Source organism: Mustela lutreola, chromosome X, assembly GCF_030435805.1.
Source record: "Mustela lutreola isolate mMusLut2 chromosome X, mMusLut2.pri, whole genome shotgun sequence".
In the NCBI taxonomy this organism is placed as follows: domain Eukaryota; kingdom Metazoa; phylum Chordata; class Mammalia; order Carnivora; family Mustelidae; genus Mustela; species Mustela lutreola.
In genome coordinates this window covers 15,873,892-15,898,702 of record NC_081308.1, presented here as the reverse complement: position 1 = coordinate 15,898,702, position 24,811 = coordinate 15,873,892, and the positions used below count along the sequence as shown (strand labels likewise).

The 24,811-nt window shown below is 39.9% G+C and overlaps 1 protein-coding gene across 1 annotated transcript; it reads left to right on the top strand.

Annotated features, from left to right (window-relative positions):
* The first annotated feature begins 4,781 nt into the window (after positions 1-4,781).
* EIF1AX (eukaryotic translation initiation factor 1A X-linked) lies at positions 4,782-24,617 on the top strand. The gene is made up of 7 exons (XM_059157397.1): positions 4,782-5,040; positions 10,962-11,045; positions 13,926-14,029; positions 14,998-15,048; positions 17,881-17,962; positions 20,702-20,793; positions 23,526-24,617. The coding sequence occupies exons 1-7, from the start codon at positions 5,025-5,027 to the stop codon at positions 23,529-23,531; spliced, it is 435 nt and encodes a 144-aa protein (XP_059013380.1). The 5' UTR covers positions 4,782-5,024; the 3' UTR covers positions 23,532-24,617.
* The last annotated feature ends 194 nt before the right edge of the window (positions 24,618-24,811 follow it).

The following is a 24,811-nucleotide window of genomic DNA, read 5'->3' as shown; positions in this document are numbered from 1 at the left end:
AAATCACCACAAACTTGGCAATTCAGAACAACACATTTATTCTCACAGTTCTGTAGGTGAGAAGAAGAAGACCCAATATGGGTCTCACTGGACTAAGACCAAGGTGTTGGACAGGCTGAATTCCTTTCTGAAAGTTCTAGGAGATAATTGTTTCCTTGCCTTTTCCAGTTTCTGAAGGCTAGCTGCATTCCTTGGGTCATGGCCACCCTCTTCCATCTTCAAAACTAGCAACGGTGGGTAGAGTCCTTGTCACACGAATCTGACTCCTCTCTTCAACCTTTTCTTCCACTCTTAAAGACTCATGTGATTGGCCCACTCAGGTAATCCAGGAAACTCTCCACATCTCTAGGCTAACTAACTAGCAACATTAGTTGCATCTGCAATCTTAATTCTTTCTGCCACATAGGATAATAATATTCACAGGGTCCAGGGATTAGGACATGAACATTCTTGGGGTCCATTAGCCAGCCTACCATGGTTATCTAAAAAAACATCTAACTCCTCAGACAAGCCAACATGAAGGAGCAATTTTTGCCATGATCACTCTTCTGCAGCTTTGAAGATCCAGATACTGAATTTTGTTAATCCACCCTAAATTGATAGAATTGATTGACTTTAGAAAAATTAGGTAAAGGAAGTGCAGGATGCTATAGAAATATATAGCAGAGTTGCCTAAGGGTCAGGGCAGGGTAGGACTTCTAAGAAAACAATGATTATGCTGCAACCTAAAAGGGGAAGGAAGGGTAGAGAACAGAATGTACAGAGAGAGTTAGAGGCACTCAAGAAAATAAATCATGAAACTGTGGAAAGGGCCAAGATGCCCTTCAACAGATGAATGGGTAAAGAAGATGTGGTCCATATATACAAATGGAATATTACTCAGCTGTCAGAAAGGATGAATACCCAGCTTTTTTATCAACATGGACGAGACTGAAGGAGATTAAGCTGAGTGAAATAAGTCAAGCAGAGAAAGTCAACTATCATATGGTTTCACTTACTTGTGGTGTATAAGGAATAGCATGGAGGACATCAGGAGAAGGAAAGGAAAAGTGAATTGGGGGAAATTGGGGGGGGGGACAAAGCATGAGAGACTGTGGACTCTGAGAAACAAACTGAAGGTTTTGGAAAGGAGGGGGTGGGGGGATGAGTGAGCCTGGTGGTGGGCATTAAGGAGGGCACGTATTGCATGGAGCACTGGTGCATAAACAATGAATCTTGGAACTCTGAAAAAAGTAAAATTAAGATGTTAAAAAAAAAAGAGTAAATCCAATACTGCATAAGAAACTTGAGCACACGGGCGCCTGGGTGGCTCAGTGGGTTAAGCCGCTGCCTTCGGCTCAGGTCATGATCTCAGAGTCCTGGGATCGAGTCCCACATCGGGCTCCCTGTTCAGCAGAGAGCCTGCTTCCCTCTCTCTCTCTCTCTCTGCCTGCCTCTCCATCTACTTGTGATTTCTCTCTGTCAAATAAATAATAAATAAAATCTTTAAAAAAAAAAAAAGAAACTTGAGCACATGTTTAAAACCAGTAGAACAAATATAAAATTGAAATATTAAAAAAATAATAAAAAAAATAACTTAACAGCCACCTGACACATACTTGAGACAGGTAGAGTCATCGTCCCTCAGGAACTTAACTGCCTCAATGTGAATGCTTTGCTAAAGGCAAAAGACAACCTTAGCTTGACATTAACCAGACTTCCAAGATCCTTCCAAAAATCCCTTTGGAAACTTCCTTTTCTCTACCCATCCCCATCAAGATATATGTTAGCAATCATCCTCCCAACATATGGCCCACTGATATACTTTTAAAGGGTCTCATGACTAAGGTTTTACTAGATAGTGGTAAATGACCTTTTCCTAACAACAGCTACCCCATCAAGGTCCTGGAAACCTTGTTGACTTAACGCTATCTTTAACCCCCTCCCAACTTGAAATTATATAATTAGCCATTCCTCACAACCCCAGTGCAGCTCTTTCTGCCCACAGGTCCTGTTCCCATGCTTTAATAAAATCGCCCTTTTTGTACTGAAGACATCTCAAGAATTTTTCCTTGACCACTCATTCCTGAACCCCAACATTTCACATCATGCTAAGCATGCTCCTGTTCCAGGCCTTTGTGCTCTGCCCGGTAGTCATTTCCCTCAGATGTCCCCATGACTCACCTCTTTCCAAATGATTCTGATGGTCAGTCAAATGTGAGAACCATCCTATGATAGACAAATGAAGCCTGATTTTTTTTTTCCTTTGGGGTTTTATACTGAGTAATTGGCAGAGACTTTTGGTTGTTTTTTTTTTTTTAAAGATTTTATTTATTTATTTGACAGAGAACACAAGTAGGCAGAGAGAGAGAGAGAAGCAGGCTCTGCATTGAGCAGAGATCCCGATGCAGGTCTCGATCCCAGGACCCTGGGATCATGACCTGGGCTGAAGGCAGAGGCTTTAACCCGCTGAGCTACCCAGGTGCCCTGAGACTTTTGGTTTTTAAATATTTGAACTTCAGACACTTGGGGTCTGACTTGCCAGGTGCTAGGCAAAACTGCTAAACAATGAATGTATTATATCGATTTAATTCCCACAATAACCCAATATGATATGTAATATTCCTATACCCAATTTATAGCTGAGGTAACTGAGACTTATAAATAGATTAAGTAACTTGTCCATAGTTATAGAGTAATAAGTTGCTGCAGAGCTGAATTTGAGCCCAGCTCTCTCTAACTTCAAAGTCCAAGGTCATAATCATTTGGCCTCAAAGCAAAATTCAAATAAATTTCATAGATGTCCTTCATTCTCAATTGTGAATATTACAAGTTACTACAAATGGAAAAAGAAACCCAGAACTTTAAGTCCCCATCATCTTTCAGTCTCTAAGAAATGCCTGTCATTGGTTTCTCATCCTCAGCTATTTTAGTGTTTTGGTCTGGATGATGCTTTGTTTGCAGGTGGGTGGGTTTGTACTGTGCACTGTATAATGTTTACCAGCATCCCTGGCCTCTGTCCACTAGGTGCCAGCAGCAGCATCCTTCTTTCCCAGATGTGACAACTAGAAATATCTCCAGAGACTGTCAGATATCTCTGGTATAAAATCACTATTTTCAACAATAGTACTTTATTTCTCTGCCACTTAGGTATGTCCATTTCCTTGGAAAGATAATGCTGACACCCTAATATTTTCAGAAAAGTGATTTATTTAAAATAAGTTTACTGGGGCACATGGGTAGCTCAGTGGGTTAAGCGTCTGTCTTCGCTCAGGTCATGATCTTGGGATCCTGGGATGGGCATTGGGCTCCCTGCTCAGTGGGAAGCCTGCTTGCTTCTTCCTTTCCCTCTGCTTGCTGCTCCTCCTGTTTATGCTCTCTCTCAAATAAATAAATAAAATCTAAAAAAAAAGACAAACCAAAAAATAAAGTTTACTTAAAAGTGAAGCTGTATGTCCTGTATAGTCAGCTGTATAAGTTGACTGGGATTGCTATAACAAAATACCAAAAACTGAGTGGCTTAAACAGTAAAAATTTATTTTCTCACAGTGTCAGAGGCTGTAAGTCTGAGATCAAGAGGTCTGCAGTGTTGGGTTCTTGTAAGGATTCTCTCTTTGGCTTGTAAAGGCTGACACCTTGTTAACACGGTGTTCCCCTCTGTGCCTGCGTCTTAACCTCCTCTTCCTCTTCTCATAAAGACACCAGTCAATATTGCATTCCGGCCCACCGTAATGAACTCTTTTCGACTTAATTACTTCTAAAGGCCTTACTTTTTTTTTTTTTTTTCATTCTTAAATGACTTTTTTTATTTATTTGAGAGAGAGAGAGAGTGAGCACATGAGAGGGGTCGGGGAGAGAGAAAAGCAGACTCCCAGCTGAGCAGGGAGCCCTAAGCAGGGCTCCATCCCAGACCGTGGGGTCAAGACCTGCGCCAAAGGTGCCCCTAAAGACTCTATTTCTAAATACAGTCACATTCTTAGATGTTAGGGGTCAAGAATTCAATGTATTAATTTTGGGAGGGCACAGTTCAGCCCATAACACCGAGTTTATGTCTTTTCCCCTCTTTCCCTCCTGGTGTATATACTGAGCATCTACTATTTGTGAGACATTCTGCTAACTGATGGTAATAGCAAGCAGCAGATGTAGCCTTTATTATAAAGTAATAACAAATGTCATGCAAATATTATGCCTTGGTAATGGAGATCACCGGAGAGGCTTGTCCTTCTGCTCAGTCTCCCGACCACGTCGGGCGGGTGAAAGGGACTAGTTAAAACGAGCTGTGAGGGGCGCCTGGGTGGCTCAGTGGTTAGAGCCTCTGCCTTTGGCTCAGGGCATGATCCCAGGGTCCTGGGGGCTCTCTGCTCCGCGGGGAACCTGCTTCCTCCTTTCTCTGCCTGCCTCTCTGCCTACTTGTGATTTCTCTCTGTCAAATAAATAAAATCTTAAAAAAAACAAAAACAAAAAACAAAAAACGAGCTGTGAGATTAATGAGTCAGCAGCAGCGCAAACCCCAAGACGCGGCTTGTCAAAAAGCAGCAGAGAGGTCTGATGTCAGCCAGCAGCGGGCGCCACCTGAATCCGTCCCTTATTGTGATGCCTAGGCCCCGCCCACTCCCCTGACTCCTGCTCCTCCTGGCTCACGGTCCCGTCCCCCGCCCGTTCCAGCAAACTACTGTGAACGCTTCAAAAGCGCGTCACCACCTCTCTAACAATGGAGGGCGGGGGGAGGGGGCGGGTGTCAGTTGCCCACGCCTGCGCCGTAGGGCCCGGGAGGGGTGGGCGGGCCAGCCGCCGTTCGGAGGCGGGGAAAAGAGACGCAAACAGCGGCGACGCCATTTGCTGCGGCTGAACGTGGCGCCGGCGGATCTCGGAAGAACTCGGTCGCTAGAGTCTCCCGCGCACGCGACCCGGCCTCTTTTGCCTGCTTGGTACCGCGCGTGCCACGCGTCGCCCCTGGGGCCCCTCGGAGACGTCGCCGCTGCCGCCGCCGCCACCACCACCCCCAGGATAGGAGTCGGAAACGCCGGGAGGCTTCCGTCACCGCCATGCCCAAGAATAAAGGTAATGCTGCCGGGACTCCGGGACCACGACTCCGCTCGACCGGGTCTCTCCGGCCCTGCCCGCGGCCCCCGGGTTACCCAGGTCGCAGTGACCTTCCATTCCGCTGTGCCGGCACCCGGCTGCAGGATACACTCGCGGTTTGGGGCTTGGGAGAGGAGCTGGGAAGTTACTACTGTCTTCCAGTTTGGTCACATTGGGGTGGAGCCGACGCCATTTTTGTAGGGCCTCCTGCGGGAGAATGTGGGCTTTTGCTCCCGGTTCGCGCCAGACTGACCGCGGCGCGTTATGGTCCTGTGGGGGAGACCTCCCTGAGGCGGCCCGGGTTTCCCAAATGAGTGCCTTTGGCGTCCTGAGCAAAGAGTTAAGCCCTGAAAGCAGTTCTTAACTTTAAAAAGGTAATGCCTGCTTGAGTGACCAGGTACTCCTGTATGGGTTTCTTTATGGACAGTTGTTCAGTATTGTTGAGACTGCTCCGTCTCCCTTGTGAACAGTGGACGAAACCTTGATGTATATTTACTTATTTAAGGTTCATTTCTAGAGATTTACTCTTTCCCACCTTTACGGGGTTTAACTTTTTTTTTTTTTTTTTAATGGAACACTTGTTCCATATTTTCCCAAGTTTTCTACTTTTGCCTCATATCTTGTATTTAAATGGTGGGAATAAAGACCTTTTAGTTTTTTAAGTCCCCTCCATTTTGAGGCTCAAAGCCCACAAATTATTCGTCTCGGAGATAAATTTATTCGGAATTTCCAAAATGGAAGGTCTAATTTACCTGAAAGCAGAGGAGTTCTAAAGTAATTACCCTTTTTTTAGACTTAAGAGGATTTCTATCTTTTAAGTATTTTTATAATCTCTCAAGGAAATTGTATCTTTATAAATATTTCTCAAGGTAATTGTGTCAGTAGAAACAGGGAAACATTGTATTTCCTTCAGGAGAGGAGCATATTACACAACCCACAGGAAGTTTCCTTTGGTTATTCATCCTTGAGACCCCTGCCCTAATCCAGGCTTACTTCTGTTCTCTTTGTAGCTGTCACTATTCATTTTATCTGGTGGGGTACTTGGTTGAGGTTCTTTGCAAGATTTGGTGCCGTTCCCTTAGGGCACTCCCCTGTCCTCAAAAATCTAACATGCTGGTCCTTTTTGTAGCATTTTACTGCTAATTATTCTGGGTGAAACAGAGTTCTAGAAGTTTTCTTGTAACTTGTCCAATCCTTTATTCCTAAGTATCTTATTCTCATCTTTATTTCTAGTGATGAAATTTCCAATTCCCTCACTAAACTCTAAGCTCTAATGGACAATAATGCTATCTGTCTTAATCACATTGAATTACTAGCATTTGACACTTAGTAGATGCTCAATAAATATTTGTTGGATTAAGTCATCTTCCTTTTGGTTGACTCCACTCTCAGATGAATAATAGGTACCCTTTGGTTTCCAGGAAACCGGACTTCTATGTTAAATCAGATCTAGTTCACTAGCCTCTTTTAAGGTTCTATTCCCATGACATGGCAGTAAAACAGAGAGGGGAGTGATAAAGGTATGGTTAATTCTGGTAAATTGGCAAGAAGTGAATCGTTCTTCTATAAATAATATTTGAAGCATACAAAAAATATAGATAATACAATGAACGCCTGGGAGTTTATTACTCTGAACTTGACAATTAAAACACAGAATCATCTAAAGCCCTTTGTGTCCCCCTCTGCAATCCCCTTTCCCATGTATTCCTCTGTTTTTGGAGGTAGTCCTCATTCTGAATTTGTCGGTTATCATTTCAGTATTTGTAAAATCAGTCTGTTATGTTAGTGCTTTCCATGACCCCTGGGCTTTACGAGATGAGGTTTACTAATGTAGAATTAAATTCATGTTTGTTTTTCTTCATTGGAAGAGCCAGAAGCCCTGTGAATATAATTTTAGTGATGGTTTCACAAAGATATAAATTGCCACAAACTGTGTGTTGAATGACTTTTGCTTTGGACTGATTCTTACTTACCAGCGTATGTCCTCTAGAATCCTCTTCATATTTTTAGCTTATTACCTCAGGAAAAAGAGTATCTTTTGGTCAACTCAAAAAGACTGGGGTAAGGAGCTCCCACACTTAAGAGGAAATTACTGCCTTCTAAAATTGCCACTCCTTTGGGAATGTCTGGACTACTCTTGATTGATTCAAAGATTACTCAAGTCAGGTATATAACTCAGTAAATAAAGTTGGTAGGATCCTTGCCCTAATGGAACTTTCACTCTGGTTTGAAGATCTGCCATGAATGGCATGGAGCAGAACATACTTTCTCTGGGAAATTCGTTTTGGTGTCCCCTAGGAATGCCTCACTTACTTAACTCTAAGGACTTCTATGTGGGTCAGGAAATTATAGAGACCCACCTGACAATAGTACAGAGCATTGTGAGACTGCCCCCAGGACAGATAAGATGTACTTGATTCTAGAAGTTATGGGTCTGACTTTGCAGTGGCCTGGTGCACACTCTTAATTCTGTTTGGGCTTTGAACCTTTTGCTGCTTCCAAGTTCTTCCATGAGTTCTTTAATATCACTACCACTTAACAGCCTTCCACATTTTGAAAATGGGCACCAGTGTGGTTTTAGGTTCTGGAATGGGAACAGAATGCTGTGGAGAGATACCCTAATGTGAGGGCCATGAACAACAATAACAAAGATTGGGTTTGAATCTGTTCACCCCTGCACACTGAAATATGTAAAGTGAGTTAGTTAATTCTCTGAGCTTCAGTGAACTCCCTGGTAACCTGGGGATAAATGACCTATTACTTCATAGGGTGATTGTGACAAGTAAATGGATGGCTTTATTGCATAGTGGCTAAGAGTATAGTGGACTAGTGTGGTGTCTTACTGCTCACTTCAAATCCCAGATCTCACGTTTTATGATATAGCCTTGGATAAGTCACTTAACCTTTCAAAGACTCTTGGGAAATGAAGACAAAATAGTACCTATCTTATAGGCATAGGCTTGTTAAGGGTGAGTTACTGGGACAATGAGAAGTCTCCTTGGATTAAAGCATAAGATAGCAGAAGGTAGATTGTGTGTTCATAGGATGAGAGAGATATATTCTTTAAGGCGGTTATGTTGCCGCTTACAGAAACAAGGGTGTTGATTTAGGACCAACTTTGTAAAAAAAAAAAAAAAAAAAAAAGAAAAGAAAAAAAATTTGAGTAAATTTGAGCTTGAGAGGACAGAAGACAGTGTTTACTGGACCCATTCACTGGAGCCATTAGAAATAGGAGACCATTGTTTGGTTGAAATAGTGGGCTTAGATGTAAAACTACTAGCTTAGAAGGGATAGGTGAGAGAAAAATTAATTTCCTTAGAAAGTGGGTTAACAGAAGGTGGGAATTTGGAATTAATGAAGCTCCAGAGGAACAGGCATAATGGGGAGGGGGTTGGCTGGTAAAAGTCAAGAATAGTGCAAGTGGCCCTTTAAAAATCAGAAAAAAGGGGCGCCTGGGTGGCTCAGTTGGTTAAGTGTCTGCCTTCAACACAGGTCATGATTCCAGGGTCCTGGGATTGAGTCCTGCATCAGTCTCCCTGCTCAGTGGGGAGCCTGCTTCTCCCTCTCCCTCTGTCCCCACCCCTACTTGTACTCATTCTCTCTCTCATGCTTTCTCTTCCAAATAAGTAATCTTAAAAAAAAAAAAGAAAAGAAATCTGTAAGTTCCCCATCCATCTGGTCTCTTGCCCCCTCATAGTGTATCTATTGAAGAAAACAAATTGTCTTATTGAATCACCCCCACAGTCCGGATTTTGCTGATTGCATCTGGTTTGCACATTGCTTTTTATTTTTTTTCCTGCATCCCACTATTTATTATTATTGTTAACATATAATGTATTGTTGCTTTTAGAGGTAGAGGTCAGTGATTGATCAGTCTTACACAACACCCAGCACTTGCCACAACACATACCCTCCCCAGTGTCCATTGCCCAGTCCCCCCATCCCCCTTTCCCCCCTCCTCTCCAGCAGCCCTTAGTTTGTTTACTGAGATTGAGAGCTTCTTATGATTTGTCTCCCTCTCTGGTTTTGTGTTGTTTCATTTTTTCCTCTCTTTCCCTATGCTCCTCTGCCTTGTTTTTCAAATTCCACATATCAGTGAGGTCATATGATAATTGTCTTTCTCTGATTGGCTTATTTCGTTTAGCATAGTACCCTCTAGTTCCATCCACATTGTTGCAAATGGCAAGATTTCCCTTTTTGATGGTTGCATAGTATTCCTGTGTGGGTGCGTGCGCACGCACATACATATACACACATTTGTATCTTTGGGGTAGATATCCAGTAGTGCGATTGCTGGGTTGTAGGGTAGCTGCTTTTTATTGTTTGGTTTTTTTTAATGGACTTTATTCGTTTTTATTTTTTATTTTTTAAATTTTATTATTTTATTCATTTTTTAAAAAATATTTTATTTATTTATTGACAGACGGAGATCACAAGTAGGCAGAGAAGCAGGCAGAGGAGGGGGGAAGCAGGCTCCCGCTGAGCAGAGAGCCCAAATGTGGGGCTCAGTCCCAGGACCCTGAGACGATGACCCGAGCCGAAGGCAGAGACTCAATCCACTGTGCCACCCAGGCATCCCTATTTTTTATTTTTTAAGATTTTATTAATTTGAAGAGAGTGTGCATGAGATGGAGCAGGGTCGGGGTCAGGGGGCCCACTGTGGGGCTCTATCCCAGGACCTGGAGATCATGACAGCCTAAGGCATACTAACTCATTGAGCCACCCAGGCGCCCCTGGACTTTGTTTTTTAGATTAGTTACATTTGTAGGGAAATGAGTAGAAACTAGAATTCTCTTATTACCGCAGCATGTTGTTAACATCTTACATGAACCAATATAAATACATTATTACTAACAAGTCCATAGGTTACTTAAGGTTCATTCTTCATGTTGTACATTGTGTGGGTTTTGACAAATGTATAATGACATGTATCTACCATTACAGTATCCTATAGAACAGTAATATAACTGCCCTGAAAATCCTCTGTGGTTCTACATATGCATTTGCCCTCCCCTCCCCAACTCATGGCAACTACTGATTTTTTTTAATACTATCTCTATAGTTTTGCCTTTTCCAAAATGTTGTATGGTTGGAATCATACTATTCAGCCTTTGTAGATTCCTTCTTTCCCTAAACAGTTTGCATTTAAGATTCTTTAGTGTTTTTTAGGAACTCAGTAGCTCATTTCTTTTTATTGCTGAATAATATACTCCCTTGTGTCAAACTGCAGTTTATTCATGCACCTACTGGACGACATCTTTGTTGCTTCCAAGTTCAGGAATTAGTGCCTTGTGTTTTTAACTTCAAATACTTTGCTCAGTGAATCTTTCTTACAGGTATAAGATAAAACTTTCAAAGCAGCTGGAGTTGTTTTTCCCTCTACCGCAAAATCAGTGTATCCCATTCCAGGAGCTATAACTTTACCCCCACCCCCACCCCAAGTCATCCTACTTGATTGAATTCAGACTTTTCATGGGGTGGTCCAATAAAAGAGGGAGCTTATTTATTTAGAGATTTATTGGTAACCCATATATCTCCCACCCTGGCCCTTGTGGGGGACAGGTTCACTGAGAAATGTGCTCAACCAAGTGGTCATTATGGTCCAGAAACTTTGGCCGTTGAACACAGATATTCTCAGGGATCTGTATAATTCTATGTAATACTTTCTTTTAGTTTGTTGGTATTTTATGTGAGAAATAACCCAAAAGGAATTTCCCAAGAAGAGTAGGGAAGTGATGTGTTTGATATGACTGGAAATTGTGAACTTAATATGAGTGTGTGACCACATTAGGTGAATTTTTAAGTTTAAATGATTTTTTAAAGGCATGTTGTGAGTCATTTATTTCTTTAATACTGTTGTACAGATAATTAACATCTTTTTTTTTCTTTAAAACCATTAGGTAAAGGAGGTAAAAATAGACGTAGAGGTAAGAATGAGAATGAATCTGAAAAAAGAGAGTTGGTGTTCAAAGAAGATGGACAAGGTAAGCGTTTCTGTGAATTTTTTTTAAGTAATAGTGTTTTTTAACATGGAATTTCCATGTCAAAACATGAAAGGTTAGAACTGTTCATAACCCTGAATGATTACATCCTGTGCCCCTCTTTGCCCTTCTCTGTTCCTCAGCCCTCCACACCTCTCTAGAGTGCCTCTAATCATTCCCTGGTGTCCTGTGTGCAGTGAGGATTGGAGGCGTTTCTGTAAATGTCTGGGTTTCATTGTTTTGCATGAACACTCATAATTAAGAATGAATTATACAGTTCAGAGAGAACGAAGCCTCAAAAGCTGAGGTTAACAGTTGGCATGATTTAGTAGACCTTTTTTGCTAGAAATGGTGCTACATAGTATTTTCATTAGACTGGATTTTTGAGGGATGAATTAGAGGCCTTCTCCACACTTCTCCAGTGCCATTAGCATATAATTTCAGGACATAGAATAGAGTGAAACTGAACAATTGACTTTTCTAAACGAAGATGCATAACACTAGTTTCCCATATTTTTGAGCAATTTCAAACCTTTGGAAAAGTTGCAGTGTTCATACAATGAATTCCCTTAAACCCTTCACACATTTGTGTGTGTGTGTGTTTCTTGAATGATTTTTTTTTTTTTTTAAGATTTCATTTATTTGACAGAGAGGCAGGTAGAGAGAGAGGGGTAAGCAGGCTCCCTGCTGAGCAGAGAGCATGACACAATCCCAGGACCCTGAGATCATGACCTGAGCCCAAGGCAGAGGCTTAACCCACTGAGCCTCCCAGGTGCCCCTCTTGAATGATTTTCAAGCTTATTACAGACATGATACTTTTTTACTTTACCTGCTGCATTATGTTTCTTTCTTTTTTTTTTTTTTTTTTTTAAGATTTTATTTATTTATTTGACAGAGAGAGATCACAAATAGGCAGAGAGGCAGGCAGAGAGAGAGAGGAGGAAGCAGGCTCCCTGCTGAGCAGAGAGCCCGATGCGAGACTCGATCCCAGGACCCTGAGATCATGACCTGAGCTGAAGGCAGCGGCTTAACCCACTGAGCCACCCAGGCACCCTGCATTATGTTTCTTAAGAAGAATATTCTCTTATATAATCACAATAGAATTATCAGACTCAGATAATTTAACATGAATATATTATATATCTAGTATATAATCTATTTTTGAAATTTTCCAGTTATCCTAGTAGCTCCCGGCATATTTTAACAAAGAACCTTTTTTGATTGTCTTTTTGTATAGAACTTTGGTGGATTTTGTTCATGGCTGTGTATATATAAGCCACTAAAAATGAGGCATGTTTTGTGGCTAAAAGACCTTTTTGTTTCTTAGCTGTAGTTAGGCCTGCCTCCGTTAGCTGTTGACTTCATTATGACAACCACTACTTTTTTCATGTTTTTTTCCCCTCACTTGGGAAGAGAGGCTGCCTTTGAATTGACCCACAATATTGAGGCTCTAGGTGTGGTATAATCTGAGCAATCACTTCAGCATGTTAAACCCATGGTTGAGCCTTTCAGAGTTAGGTCTCAGTATACTTACAGACCGGTGGGTATTCTCTTAGTGGGTCAGTCTTATGTACAGCTTGAGTAAGCTAAAGGTTCTGAGGCAACATCCACCTCCAATCTTCTGTCATTTAATGATTAGAGAAGAACAGACAGGCCCACGTGCAAGCTAATGCTCATCATCTTAGTTTTCCAAATGTCAGTAAAACCGGGGAATTTCTTGGGTTTCCTTTTGGAAGGGTTTTCTTTAAAAGTTCGGCATTTTGCCTGAAAACATCTTTCTGGCTTTACAAAAACTTTGAATGATGACTTCTAATATAAAAAAGACATTATTGGGGTACCAGGGTGGCTCAGTCAGTTAAGCATCTGCCTTCAGCTCAGGTCACAGTCCCAGGGTCCTGGGAACAAGACCCGCATCAGGCACCCTGCTCACCTGGGAGCCTGCTTCTCTCTGTCTTTCCCCACCCTCCCTCTCTCCCTCTCTCTTAAGTGAATAGGTAAATCTTAAAAAAAAATTTGACTAGAACAGGGGCACCTGGGTATTGCAGTCCAACTCTTGGTTTTGGTTCAGGTCATGATCTCAGGGTTCTGGGATCAAGCCCCGCCTCACAGTCCAATGTCAGCCCAGAGTCAGCTTTGGATTCTCTCTCCCTCTCCCCCTGCCCCTTTTCCTTCCTCTAAGATAAATAAACAAAACAGACTAGATAACACATAGGCATAATGGTTAGGAATAAATATGTGTAGTAAAATAAAGACTAGGGAGTAATAAACACTAAGCTAGTTATTGGTAGAACCAGAATCTAGACTCCATAATGTCCTTTCTATAACAAGCTATCTCTTATCAGAAATGCTTTAATTACATCTGTTCATTTTGAGTAAACAGAATGACTACTGTCTTCGTAACTGTAGGCTTTACTTTTGGAGACCAAGGTGGCATGTCCCAAAATGCATATTACATCTCATCAATCTCTCTCATTTGGAATGTCTCCCAAATTTGGATCTCCTTTCCCTCAGATCTTATAAAGGCTAATTTCAACAATTTGGCAAATACAAGTAGCTTAATGTTAGTTTTTTTTTTTTTGAGAGAGAGAACAAGCACAAGAGAGTGAGAGAGCGAGCGAGTGAGCATGATTGGGGGAGGGACAGAGAGAAGCAGGCTCCCAGGTGAGCAGGGTGCCTGACAGAAACTCCAGCAGACTCCTTGCTGAGCTCAGAGCCCGACACGGGGCTTGATCTCAAGACCCTGAGACCATAACCTGAGCTGAAACCGAGAGTCGGACGCTTAATGGACCGTGCCCCCATTCTAGTCAGTTTTGTGTGGGTTTTTAAGTTGCTGTTCTGAAAATTTGAACAGTATCCTATACACTTTTGTTTTCCCTCCCCCAGAGTATGCTCAAGTAATCAAAATGTTGGGAAATGGACGATTAGAAGCGATGTGTTTTGATGGTGTAAAGAGGTTATGTCACATCAGAGGGAAATTGAGAAAAAAGGTAGGTGTGGAAATTTGTTTTACTTTAAAATTGTGATTAAGGTAGAAGATTGCTCCATAGTTTTTATGGGTCAGGGACCTCATTTTTGGAAGTTCCCCAAAGATTTCAGTAGAACAGTGATTTATTACCTATGATAAAACAGCCAACTCCTTGATGGTAATTTTTTATGGATTCCATTTAAAGACACATTGGCATCACCTATTTTTTTCTGCCCAAAATGTTTAACCTGAATCTAATCATGAATAAACAATCAACAAATCCACATTTAGAGAAACCCACAAAACATGGCCTGGCTCTTAATACAATGTTAATGACCTTAAAGGGGTGGGGAACTATTCCAGTTGAATGGAGATGAAAGAGACCTAATGGTTAAATGGGGTATGTGGCTCATGTTTGGATTCTGGTTTCAGGGCGGGGGAAATATTTGTAAAGAGTGTTAAGAAAATGTGAATAGGAATTACAGTTAGTGTTGTGGTGATACTAAATTTCTTCAATGGGCTGCCTTGGAAGGAATGATTAATCTCCCATCATAGTGGGCTTTGAGGCAGATATATTAATCAAGTTGGGTAAAAGTCCCTCAAACTCTGATTTTAGATGGTTACTAAACTATAAAGGGGTTTTGCCAGCTTCTTATGTGGGTTGGTGAAATGAAGAGAGGGAAGGCGATAAATGTACATTTCTAACTTTCTATTCTCACATGTAATGGATGGATAACTAACCACTTGGAGTAATTCACTATTAAAAATTCCTTAATTTCTTATCTAGTCATTATTCTTTTGGAATTAATAAACCGTCAGGCTGTTAAATAAGATTTTAACACCCCAAATTATAGAAGATTTGAAACATCTCAGCTGCTTACTGTAGTATTTTTTTCCTATTGGGTGAATAGTGTTTTATGGAAAGACTGACTCAATGTTGCTTTGCTTCTTTATTTTTAAATATGACATGCAGTGACTTTTCTTTCATAGGTTTGGATAAATACTTCAGACATTATATTGGTTGGTCTCCGAGACTACCAGGTAAAAATATATATATGTATATATTTTTTTCTCATTTGTTCACTTGGTTGAATTTTGTGAGCCATTAGTGCTTAGAACTTCAGTCATGACTGTATTTGACCAGTTCCACCCCAGCATGCTGCTCACTATTGTGTCAACAAACATTTTATACGGGCCGGTTAAGTTTTTTTAGGTATTATGCTAGATACCCTAGGCATCATGGTTCCCAAGTGGCCATTTTGTGGAGTCCGTGTTTTCACTATGGAAAAAATAACAGGCAGCGTGAATTTTTCATAAAGTTAAATGGCCTTTTTACCTTTTTTGATATTTAAAAAGTTCCCTTGTTCGGAATGAGTGATGTTAGTGGTGATTTTGTTTGTGTTCTTATTTGTTATAATAAAAATTTAATCTTATGGTAGACCTCCTGTGCCATTTTTCTTTTCTTTTTAATCCATACTTGTTGAAATAAAAATCTGGGAACTCTTACCGTAGTGGATACACCTGAATGAGCCAAGCTCCCGTCCCAAAAATGCTTATGGCCTGGTAGTGAGAAGAGTGAGACAGGCACACAAGTAACTGCGGTAGAAACCATGATAGAAGTATGTGATCTAAATTTGAATGAGCACCAGGAAAAAATGGTAGTTGAATAATCTCAACTTGAAGACTACTCATTTTGGGTCTCTGTAGGCCATTTGGTTTCTCCCTGTTGGAACTCATCACCATATATTTAATCACATTGTGAGTGATGTTTCTGTTTTTATAGCCTTGATCCTACCTTGATTTTTTAAAATCTATGTTCCAGAGTAAAGAATTAAAATCTTTACTTTAAATGATTGGTTCTCAACCATGAGTGAATTTTTTCCTCCAGGGGGCCATTTGGCAGTGTCTGGAGACATTTCTGGTTGTCACAACTGGGGGAGGCAGTGTCGCTGTCATGTAATGGATAGTGATGAGGGGTGGTGCCAAATATCCTACATTGCAAAGGACAGTCCCTACAACAAAGAATTGCCCAGCCCAAAATGTGAATAATGCTAAGGTACAAAAAAGCCTGCTTTAATTAATACCATTTTGGGATGCCTGCGTGGCTCAGTCGGTTAAGCGTCCAACTCTTGATTTCCTCTCAGGTCACAATCACACCCTGCCTTGGGCTCCTTGCTGGGTGTGGAGCCAGCTTAAGATTCTCACTCTCCTTCCATTGGCCCCCTCCCCCGCAAGTGTGCACTGTCTCTCTAACAAAACAAAATACCATTCTAATGTCCAGTTTCTTCTCTTAATCTTAAAAATAACCCCAGAAGTAGGAAGAATAGTTCTCTTTGGTGGATAAGGAAACCCAAGATATGAAAGCATGTACAATTCTGACTATAAAATGACAGCCAAGACCAACTTTTTCTGATTCTTAGTCTTCCATAAACCACCTTCTCTACCCCTGCCACTTTAAGGCTGGTCCAGGGACCAGTGGCATCACTGGCTTTTAGGAACTTGTAAGAGATGTAGGTTTTTGGACCCCACTCCAGTCCTCCTGAATTGGAATATGCGTTTTAGCAATTTACCTTTGAACTTCTATAAACATCATAGTTCAAGAAGGACTGGTTTGAATCACACTGCCTTTGCATCACTGATCCTCTTTGAAGCCCTTTGGTCCTGCTTTTAGGTCCAAAGAACTTCTTGAAGTTGAAACAATCAGCTTCAACACTTTTTTTCTTCCTTAACTGAGTGGGATTCTTTTCAAATGGGAAAATGTGAACATTCTATGGAAGTAGTTTTCAGTGGGACATTTGCATCAGAAACACTTAAAAGGGCTTTTAAAAATACAAATTCATGAACTTCACTCCGCCTCTACTGATCTAGCTCCAGGAAATACAAAGGCTCCACTGGAGATTTCATTAGGTTCATATTCTAAGAACCTCTGATGCATGGAAAGGCATATTAATTTCCTTAGGTCATTACACATTACACATTTTTTTAGTTTGTTTAATCAACCCGTAAATTATGGTCCCAGGGAATTTTCGTATTTCAAAAGACTTCTAATCAAAGGATAATAGTAAACACTTAAAAGATTGGGTTTGCACAGTTCTGCCCTTTTTAAAGTGAGATCTGTAAATATCTTCCTTAAGCTTGTTGATCACTATTCATTTATGCATGTAGGCAGCTTTATACTATATAACCCTGAGGATGTTTTTTAGAAGGTAGGAGAAAACTTTATTTTTTAAAAGTTTTGTTTCTGGGGCGCTTGGGTGGCTCAGTGGGTTAAGCCTCTGCTTCCGCTCAGATCGTGATCTCAGTCAGGGTTCTGGGATCGAGCTCCACATCTGGCTCCCTGCTCAGCAGGAAGTCTGCTTCCCCCCTCTCCTTCTGCCTGCCTCTTTGCCTACTTGTGATCTCTTCCTCTCTGTCAAATAAGTAAATAGAATCTTTTTTAAAAGTTTTGTTTGTTTTGATACCTTTTTTTTAACATTCATTTGAGAGAGCGAGAGCACAGCAGGGTTAGAGGCAGAAGGGGAGGAAGAGGAACAGACTCCCTGCTGAGCAGGAAGCCAGATGCAGGGGCCCCATCCCAAGACCCTGAGATCATGACCTAAGCTGAAGTCAGGTGCTTAAAGGACTGAGCGACCCAGGTGCCTCTAATACTTTTTTTTTTTATTTTGATTCCAGTATAATTAACAATATAGTCATTCAGCATTTCCATATGTCATCTAGTGCTTATGACAACAAGTGCACTAGGTAGGAGAAAACTTTAAAATGTGAAAAAAGGATTGTAACCACAGTGAGATTTAATTTTTTATCCACTTTGAAAATAATTTGGGAAAGACTATTTTGGCATAATTGGTTCTAAAAGTTACTTGTCTTTTTTAGGATAATAAAGCTGATGTAATTTTAAAATACAATGCAGATGAAGCTAGAAGTCTGAAGGCATATGGCGAGCTTCCAGAGCATGGTAATGTCTGAGTTACTTTACTAACCTGTCATATGGTGTTCATTCTTGGTGTTACTTAGGTGAAGGAATTTTGGTAGAATTTTGCATATTTACTTTTGTGCTTACATGGTTCGTTTTAAGTATGCCTGCTTCATAATAGTGGATACCTTAAGAAAAAAGTAACTGGGATTCTGTCCTTAATAAATACACTTTCTGGTATGGAGTTATGTTTTATACTCTGAACTTCTGCATAATACTAATAAGAGGATTACTTTTGTTTCAGTATTTATTTCACAATAACTTTCTCAAGAGATTGTCATTGTTCATCTACTTTAAATGTGAAGCAGGGATAGTACTTAGGTACTGTTGTCAATTTTTATAAAGTCAGTTTTCAGTTATTATCCTAGTATTAAAAGATCCTGTAGGATTTTTTAAAACCAATGTTGTCTCTCTGTTACCGATACAAAAGTTATGTGTTTTTTTAAAGATTTTATTTATTTATTTCAGAGAGGGAGAGAGAGCAAACATGAGTTGGGGGGGTAGGGAGAAGCAGGTTCCCTGCTGAGCAGAGAGCCCGATGTGGGGATCCATTCCAGGACACTGGGATCATGATCTGAGCCAAAGGCAGATGCTTAACTGACTGAGCCACCCAGGCACCTCAAAAGTTACGCATTCATAGGTGGTAAACTTAAATAAAACAAAAATAAGTCCTTCGTAACCTCACCAAAGGGGAAATGTACTTTACATACTATTTTGTAAGCCTAAGTGGCTATTTCATTTGGTGTTTTTCTTTCATTTTGTAGTGTTTTTTTCTTCGTTTGGGCTTTCTTGCATATTATTATAAAAACAATATAATTTTACTTAAGCACGAAAATCCTCCAAAATTATTTACTTAACATTTTCAGTCTAGGAAATGCTAGTATATCGGGGAATGGAACCAGCACTTCCCAGTTCATTTTCATTGCTTAGGGATAAACATGATTTGACTCAAGTTTCTGATTGATGAGTCTGTCTGGTGATTGGGTGTTGTTAGCATGTGCTCTAACCAGTTTGAGGCGTAGTTAGAAGTTGTAAAGGTTTCAGAATTTGTGTAACTAGAGCCTGCTTTACTAAAAATATCTCTATGAAATAAATACTTGGGACTATGTCAACCCAAAAAGCTTTTGGACCATGAAGGAAACCAACAAAACAAAGTGGCAACCTATTGAATGGGAGAAGATATTTACAAATGATTTATCTAATAAATGGTTAATATCCAAAATATGTTTAAAAAAAAAAAAAAAACACAAACCTCCTACAGCTTGGGGCATCTGGGTGATTAAGCATCTTCTTTCAGGTCCTGGGATCAAGCCCTGCATACGGCTCCCTGCCCAGCATGGGATTCTGCCTTTGCCCCTCCCCCTGCTCCTGCACATGTGCATGTTCTCTCTCTCAAAGAAATAAATTAAATCTTTTTTTTTTTTTTTTACGATTTTATTTATTTGAGAGCGAAAGAGAGATACTGACTAAGCCATGCAGGTGCCCCTAAATCAAATCTTAAAAACAAAAACAAAACAAAAAAAACTCATACAACTGAATGCCTAAAAATCCTCCCAAATAATCCAATTAAAAATGGACAGAAGACCTGAATGGACACTTTACATAGAAGATGTAGAAATGACCAATAGGCCTTGAAAAGATGCTTAGCATCACTAATCATCAGGGAAATGCAAATCACAACCACAGTGAGATACCCCTCATGGGGAGAAAAAGGAACCCTTGTGCACTGTTGGTAGGAATACAAACTGGTACAACCATTGTGGAAAACAGTATGGAGGTTCCTCAAAAAGTTTAAAAGTTCCTCAAAAAGTTAAACATAAGGGGGCACCTGGGTGGCTCAGTGGGTTAAGCCGCTGCCTTCGGCTCAGTCCCACATCGGGCTCTCTGCTCAGCAGGGAACCTGCTTTCCTTCCTCTCTTCTCTGCTTGCCTCTCTGCTTACTTGTGATCTCTCTCTGTCAAATGAATAAATAAAATCTTTAAAAAAAAAAAAAAGTTAAACATAAAAATACCATTCAGTCCAGTAATTTCAGTACTGGATATATACACAAAGAAAATGAAAGCACTTATTTGAAAAAGTGTATGTACCCCTATGTTTATTGCAGCATTATTTACAATGCCAAGATACAGAAGCAACTTGTGTCCACTGATAGATAAATGGATAAAGGATATGTGATTGATACACACATACAACTAGAGTATTACTCAGACATAAAAGCAAATGAAATCTTCCCATTTGTAGTAACATGTATAGACTTAGAGGGTATGCCAGGTGAAATAAATCAGAGACAAATACCATATGATATCACTTAAACTTGTGGAATCTTTAAAAAAAAAAAAAAAAAAACTACGAACAAACGAGAGAAAGACTCATAAATATAGAGAAGATATCCAATGGTTGTTGGGGGGCCGGGAGGTGGGCGAAGTAGGTGAAGGGGATTAAGAGGTACAAACTACCAGTTCTAACATAAATCATGGGGATGAAAAGTACAGTATGGGGAATGTAGTTAATAGTATTGTAGTAACATTGGTGACTTGGTAACCATGCTTATTCTCGTGAACATGTTGTAGTGTATATAATTGTCAAAATCAACCATGTGCGCTTGAAATTAATATATATGTCAACTATACTTGAATTGGTGTAACTTTGACTCAGCATTTGATAACAGACCATTTTAATATTATCTTGGTTATATGAGTGTATTTGTTATTGTTTCTTTAGCTAAAATCAATGAAACTGATACATTTGGTCCTGGAGATGATGATGAAATTCAGTTCGATGACATTGGAGATGATGATGAAGACATCGATGATGTGAGTAGATGGATCTTATATTTTCCAACTTTTGTTTCTGAATTATCCACAGAGAAACCAGCTTTTTCTCCTGTCTTCCTTTAAACTAAAAATGTTGAATACTTGAATTAGGGTATATTTCAAGACTTGTCCATGAATTAAAATACTCAGTATTATTTAGAAGACAACTAGTCAAACTTATACTTTGAGAATTCTTACAGTCTTTTCAACATTTCTTCCAAAAAAGATCAGTATCTGCTTTGGTGATATGAATGCTAGGCATTGGAATCATAACTTGTTTAAAAGTATCTTTAAGAGATAGCTGTTTATGAATTTAGCAGACAGTTGTAAGAAATAGAAGATCTCAAAGAAACATGCCTTAATTGAAATACTGGTATATTAGAAGAATCTTTTTTAAGTAGCTTGATATGGAACATTGGAATTACATTTTTTTAAAAGATTTTGTTTAGTTTTTTTTTTTTTTTTTTAGAGAGAGAGCACATGTGAGGGGGCAGAGGGAGAGAGAATCTGAAGCAGTCTCTGCCCTGAGCATGGAGCCCAGTGTGCGGGCCTTAATCCCACAACCCTGAGATCATGACCTGAGCTGAAACCCAAGAGTCAGATGCTTGACTCACATGCCCCAGAAGGTCTCAGTTTTAACAAGGCTTTTAACATATGTTGTCATTCCAGGGGTCCCTGGGTGGCTCAGTCAGTTGAGCATCCAACTCTTGATTTCAGCTCAGATCATGATCTCAGGGTTGTGGGATCGAGGCCCCAGTTGGCCTCCACGCTCAGTTCTGCTTAAGACTCTCTCCCTCTCTCTCTGCCCCTCTTCTACATGTGTGACCTCTCTCTTTCTAAAATAAATCTTTAGAGACCTTTCGCCAATTATGATACTTCATTTATTGGATATGCGTTGTTGGCAAACTCTTGGTTTGGCGTTGGTGTGTTTTAGGAAAATATATTTTTTTTCTGAACGGTAAAGCAGTGATGCTCACAAGAATAAATGCCTTTTTTTTTTTTAAAGATTATTTATTTGATAGAGCTCACAAGCAGGCAGAGAGGCAGGCAGAGACAGAGGGGGTAGCAGGCTTCCTGCTGAGCAGAGAGCTCCATGCGGGGCTCAATCCCAGGACCCTGAGATCATGACCCGAGCCAAAGACAGAGGCTCAACCCACTGAGCCACCCAGGCGCCCCAGAATAAATGCCCTTTTGCTGTTATAGTATTTAAGTGAAATTCATACTTAGTTTCTGGCAATATAAATTTATTAAATAATTGGGGTAGTATTATAAGTTACTCTTAACTCCAGTTTGGGCTCTTTTTCAACTCCTTAAAATAAAAATGTAGTTGAGAGCCAAACTATGTATATAAATCTAAAAATAATTACTCTAATGTTTGGTTTGATTCAAAGATGAAATTTTATTATATCTGGGGCATTTACTCCATCAATCCATCTTATATTTTGATGCATCTTCAGACCACTTAGAATACTCAGGGTGAATTAAGGATTTGAGTACATATCCTCCATGTGTATATGCATTTCTGAATTTTTACATAAATTTGTCTTTCTTTTTTTAATGTATGTCCCTTTTAGAGACGCTGGGCCACAGAATTCTTGTGACTGACTTGTTAATGATACTTTGACAGTAGATTTATTGATTATATTCTGTGACCAGAACCTGACATGGAATTGTGTTGGAAATAAAGAACCAAATCAGAGAACACTTTTGAGTATGAATTTGAATTTGAATACACAGAGGTGATAGGTTGAGGATCTAAACAAGGTTAAGATTTTCTAAGAAAAAAACTGAATCTGTGCCAGTGATTCATTAGGACTGGACCCAGTATGCTGGCAAGGAAAGAGATGGTAAAAGATGGTGGATACCAAAGGAATTTGAGTTATCTTGAACATTTTGCAAGGGTTGCTTTATCACTGGAGAACCCTATGTTTCTAAGACATTTCTTCAGATTGCTTATAGGTAATGCTAGTTGTTTCTAAAACCGGGTTGAGAGGAGAATTTGGTTACTGCCAGACCCCTCTCTTTCTCAGATAATACTCCTGTGTGTCTGCTTCCACCCCAGAACCAAAAAGTCTCTTATCACTAACAAAAAAGGGAGGAGGTACTAAACTTTATTAAGAATATTTTGCATGGGGGGACGCCTGGGTGGCTCAGTTGGTTGAGCAGCTGCCTTCGGCTGGGGTCATGATCCCAGCGTCCTGGGATCGAGTCCCACATCGGGCTCCTTGCTCAGCAGGGAGTCTGCTTCTCCCTCTGCCTCTGCCTGACATTCTGTCTGCCTGTGCTCGCTCTCCCTCCCCTCTGATAAATAAATAAAACCTTAAAAAAAAAAAAAAAAGAATATTTTGCATGGGGGCGCCTGGGTGGCTCACTGGGTTAAAGCCTCTGCCTTTGGCTCAGGTCATGATCCCAGAGTCCTGGGATTGAGCCCAGCGTCAGGCTCTCTGCTCAGCAGGGAGCCTGCTCCCCGCCCCCCTCTGCCTGCCTTTCTGCCTACTTGTGATCTCTGTCTGTCAAATAAATAAAATCTTCAAAAAGATATATATATTTTGCATGGCATGACATTCTGAAGGAGGTTGTAAGATTTACTGGCAACAAACCAATGGAGAAAAACCCAGTGTATAGAATTTCCTCTTCAAAGGTAGCCTTAGGGTGTGCAAGGCTCCCCTATGTGGTAGACTGCTGGAAGATAAGAATTCTTTTGTTTGATCTGATGTTCTTTTCTCTTCCAGATCTAAATTGAATTCAACATTTTACATTCCAATTTCTCTGAGGATTGTTCCCACAATTTGGATTTGGCTGTGACCTGTTAAAGAAGATTAAAATTTCATTAGCATGAATACAGTTTGTTAAAGCAGACTGATTTGTTTCTAAGGTATTTCTTTAAACACTGGTAATGCTGAATTCTCTTAAGTGAAAAGTTAAGCCCCTTTTGTTCTTTTGATGTTTTGGAGCTTATGGGTAAAAGACCACATCTACTATTTTTAAAAAGTGGGGGGAAATGCATTACTCCTTTTCCTACTTTGGCCGCTTCCCATAAGAAAATGAATCTTTTGAATAAAACATTTGTCCTACACTTATGGATTATGATTAAGCCCTAACTTTGACTAGCCTGTCGACTGTACAGTAACTTTCTGTATATTCCAGTTACTTCGATGTTCCCTTGAGATTTTGATACAATTTAAAGGAAGCAGAACTCTGCATTTGGAGTAAAAAATGATTAGGTCAGTTTTTCATATTTAAGTAGCATGTGGCTATTTTTGTACTAATTTTGATATCATGTACATTGTTTTCATGATCTTATTTTGCCACTATAAATGTATCAACAAAAAAGCATTTCCAAAATGCAGGTTTTAGAACCTAGGTTTTAATAGCAATTTTTAATTTGTAAGGTTAGTAGTTATAGGAATTGAACAGTAGGTGGCACCCAGTTATCCTGACATTGAAACGTTGCTATAGTTGTCAGTTTTTTTTTTCCTTACTGTGCATAGGAAATTTCCCAAACAAGAAGACTGTTTTGATCATATGCATGTATGTAGAATATTTTTAAAGAACAAAAATATTGTTAAAAGTGTCATTCTATTTCAGACGTCATATACATATAAGCTACAATTTTGAGTGGTTTATAAACTCTTGAATTATGTATAAATGAAAATTTAATTTCCTAACAATTGTACAATTTAAGCCTTTTTCAAACTATCCCTAAGCTGTAAAAAGAGAAGGGAATAACAATTTACTGAAAAGATGGTTTCTCATTTCTAAATGGAAGAAGTACAGCTGAGAAATAAAGACAGTGTCATGCTGCAGAGTATATTATACCCTTACTTTGTGTTTAGGATATATTTTATTGTGTGTAAAGATTTGTTTTGCTTATATTTTATTGGGAATTTGGATTTTTCCCTTACTCAGTTTTTGTTCTCAACTCTACCAAGATGAAATTAAGGGCGGGGCTATTTAGACCTCACTAGCCACATTGAAATCTTAAGCAATGAAGAGTTCCATCATTAAGGTTGTGAAG

Coding starts and splice junctions, on each gene's coding strand:
- EIF1AX (XM_059157397.1), top strand. Junction 11,046..13,925: donor GTTCAAAGAAGATGGACAAG/GTAAGCGTTTCT, acceptor TCCCTCCCCCAG/AGTATGCTCAAGTAATCAAA. Junction 15,049..17,880: donor TTGGTCTCCGAGACTACCAG/GTAAAAATATAT, acceptor TGTCTTTTTTAG/GATAATAAAGCTGATGTAAT.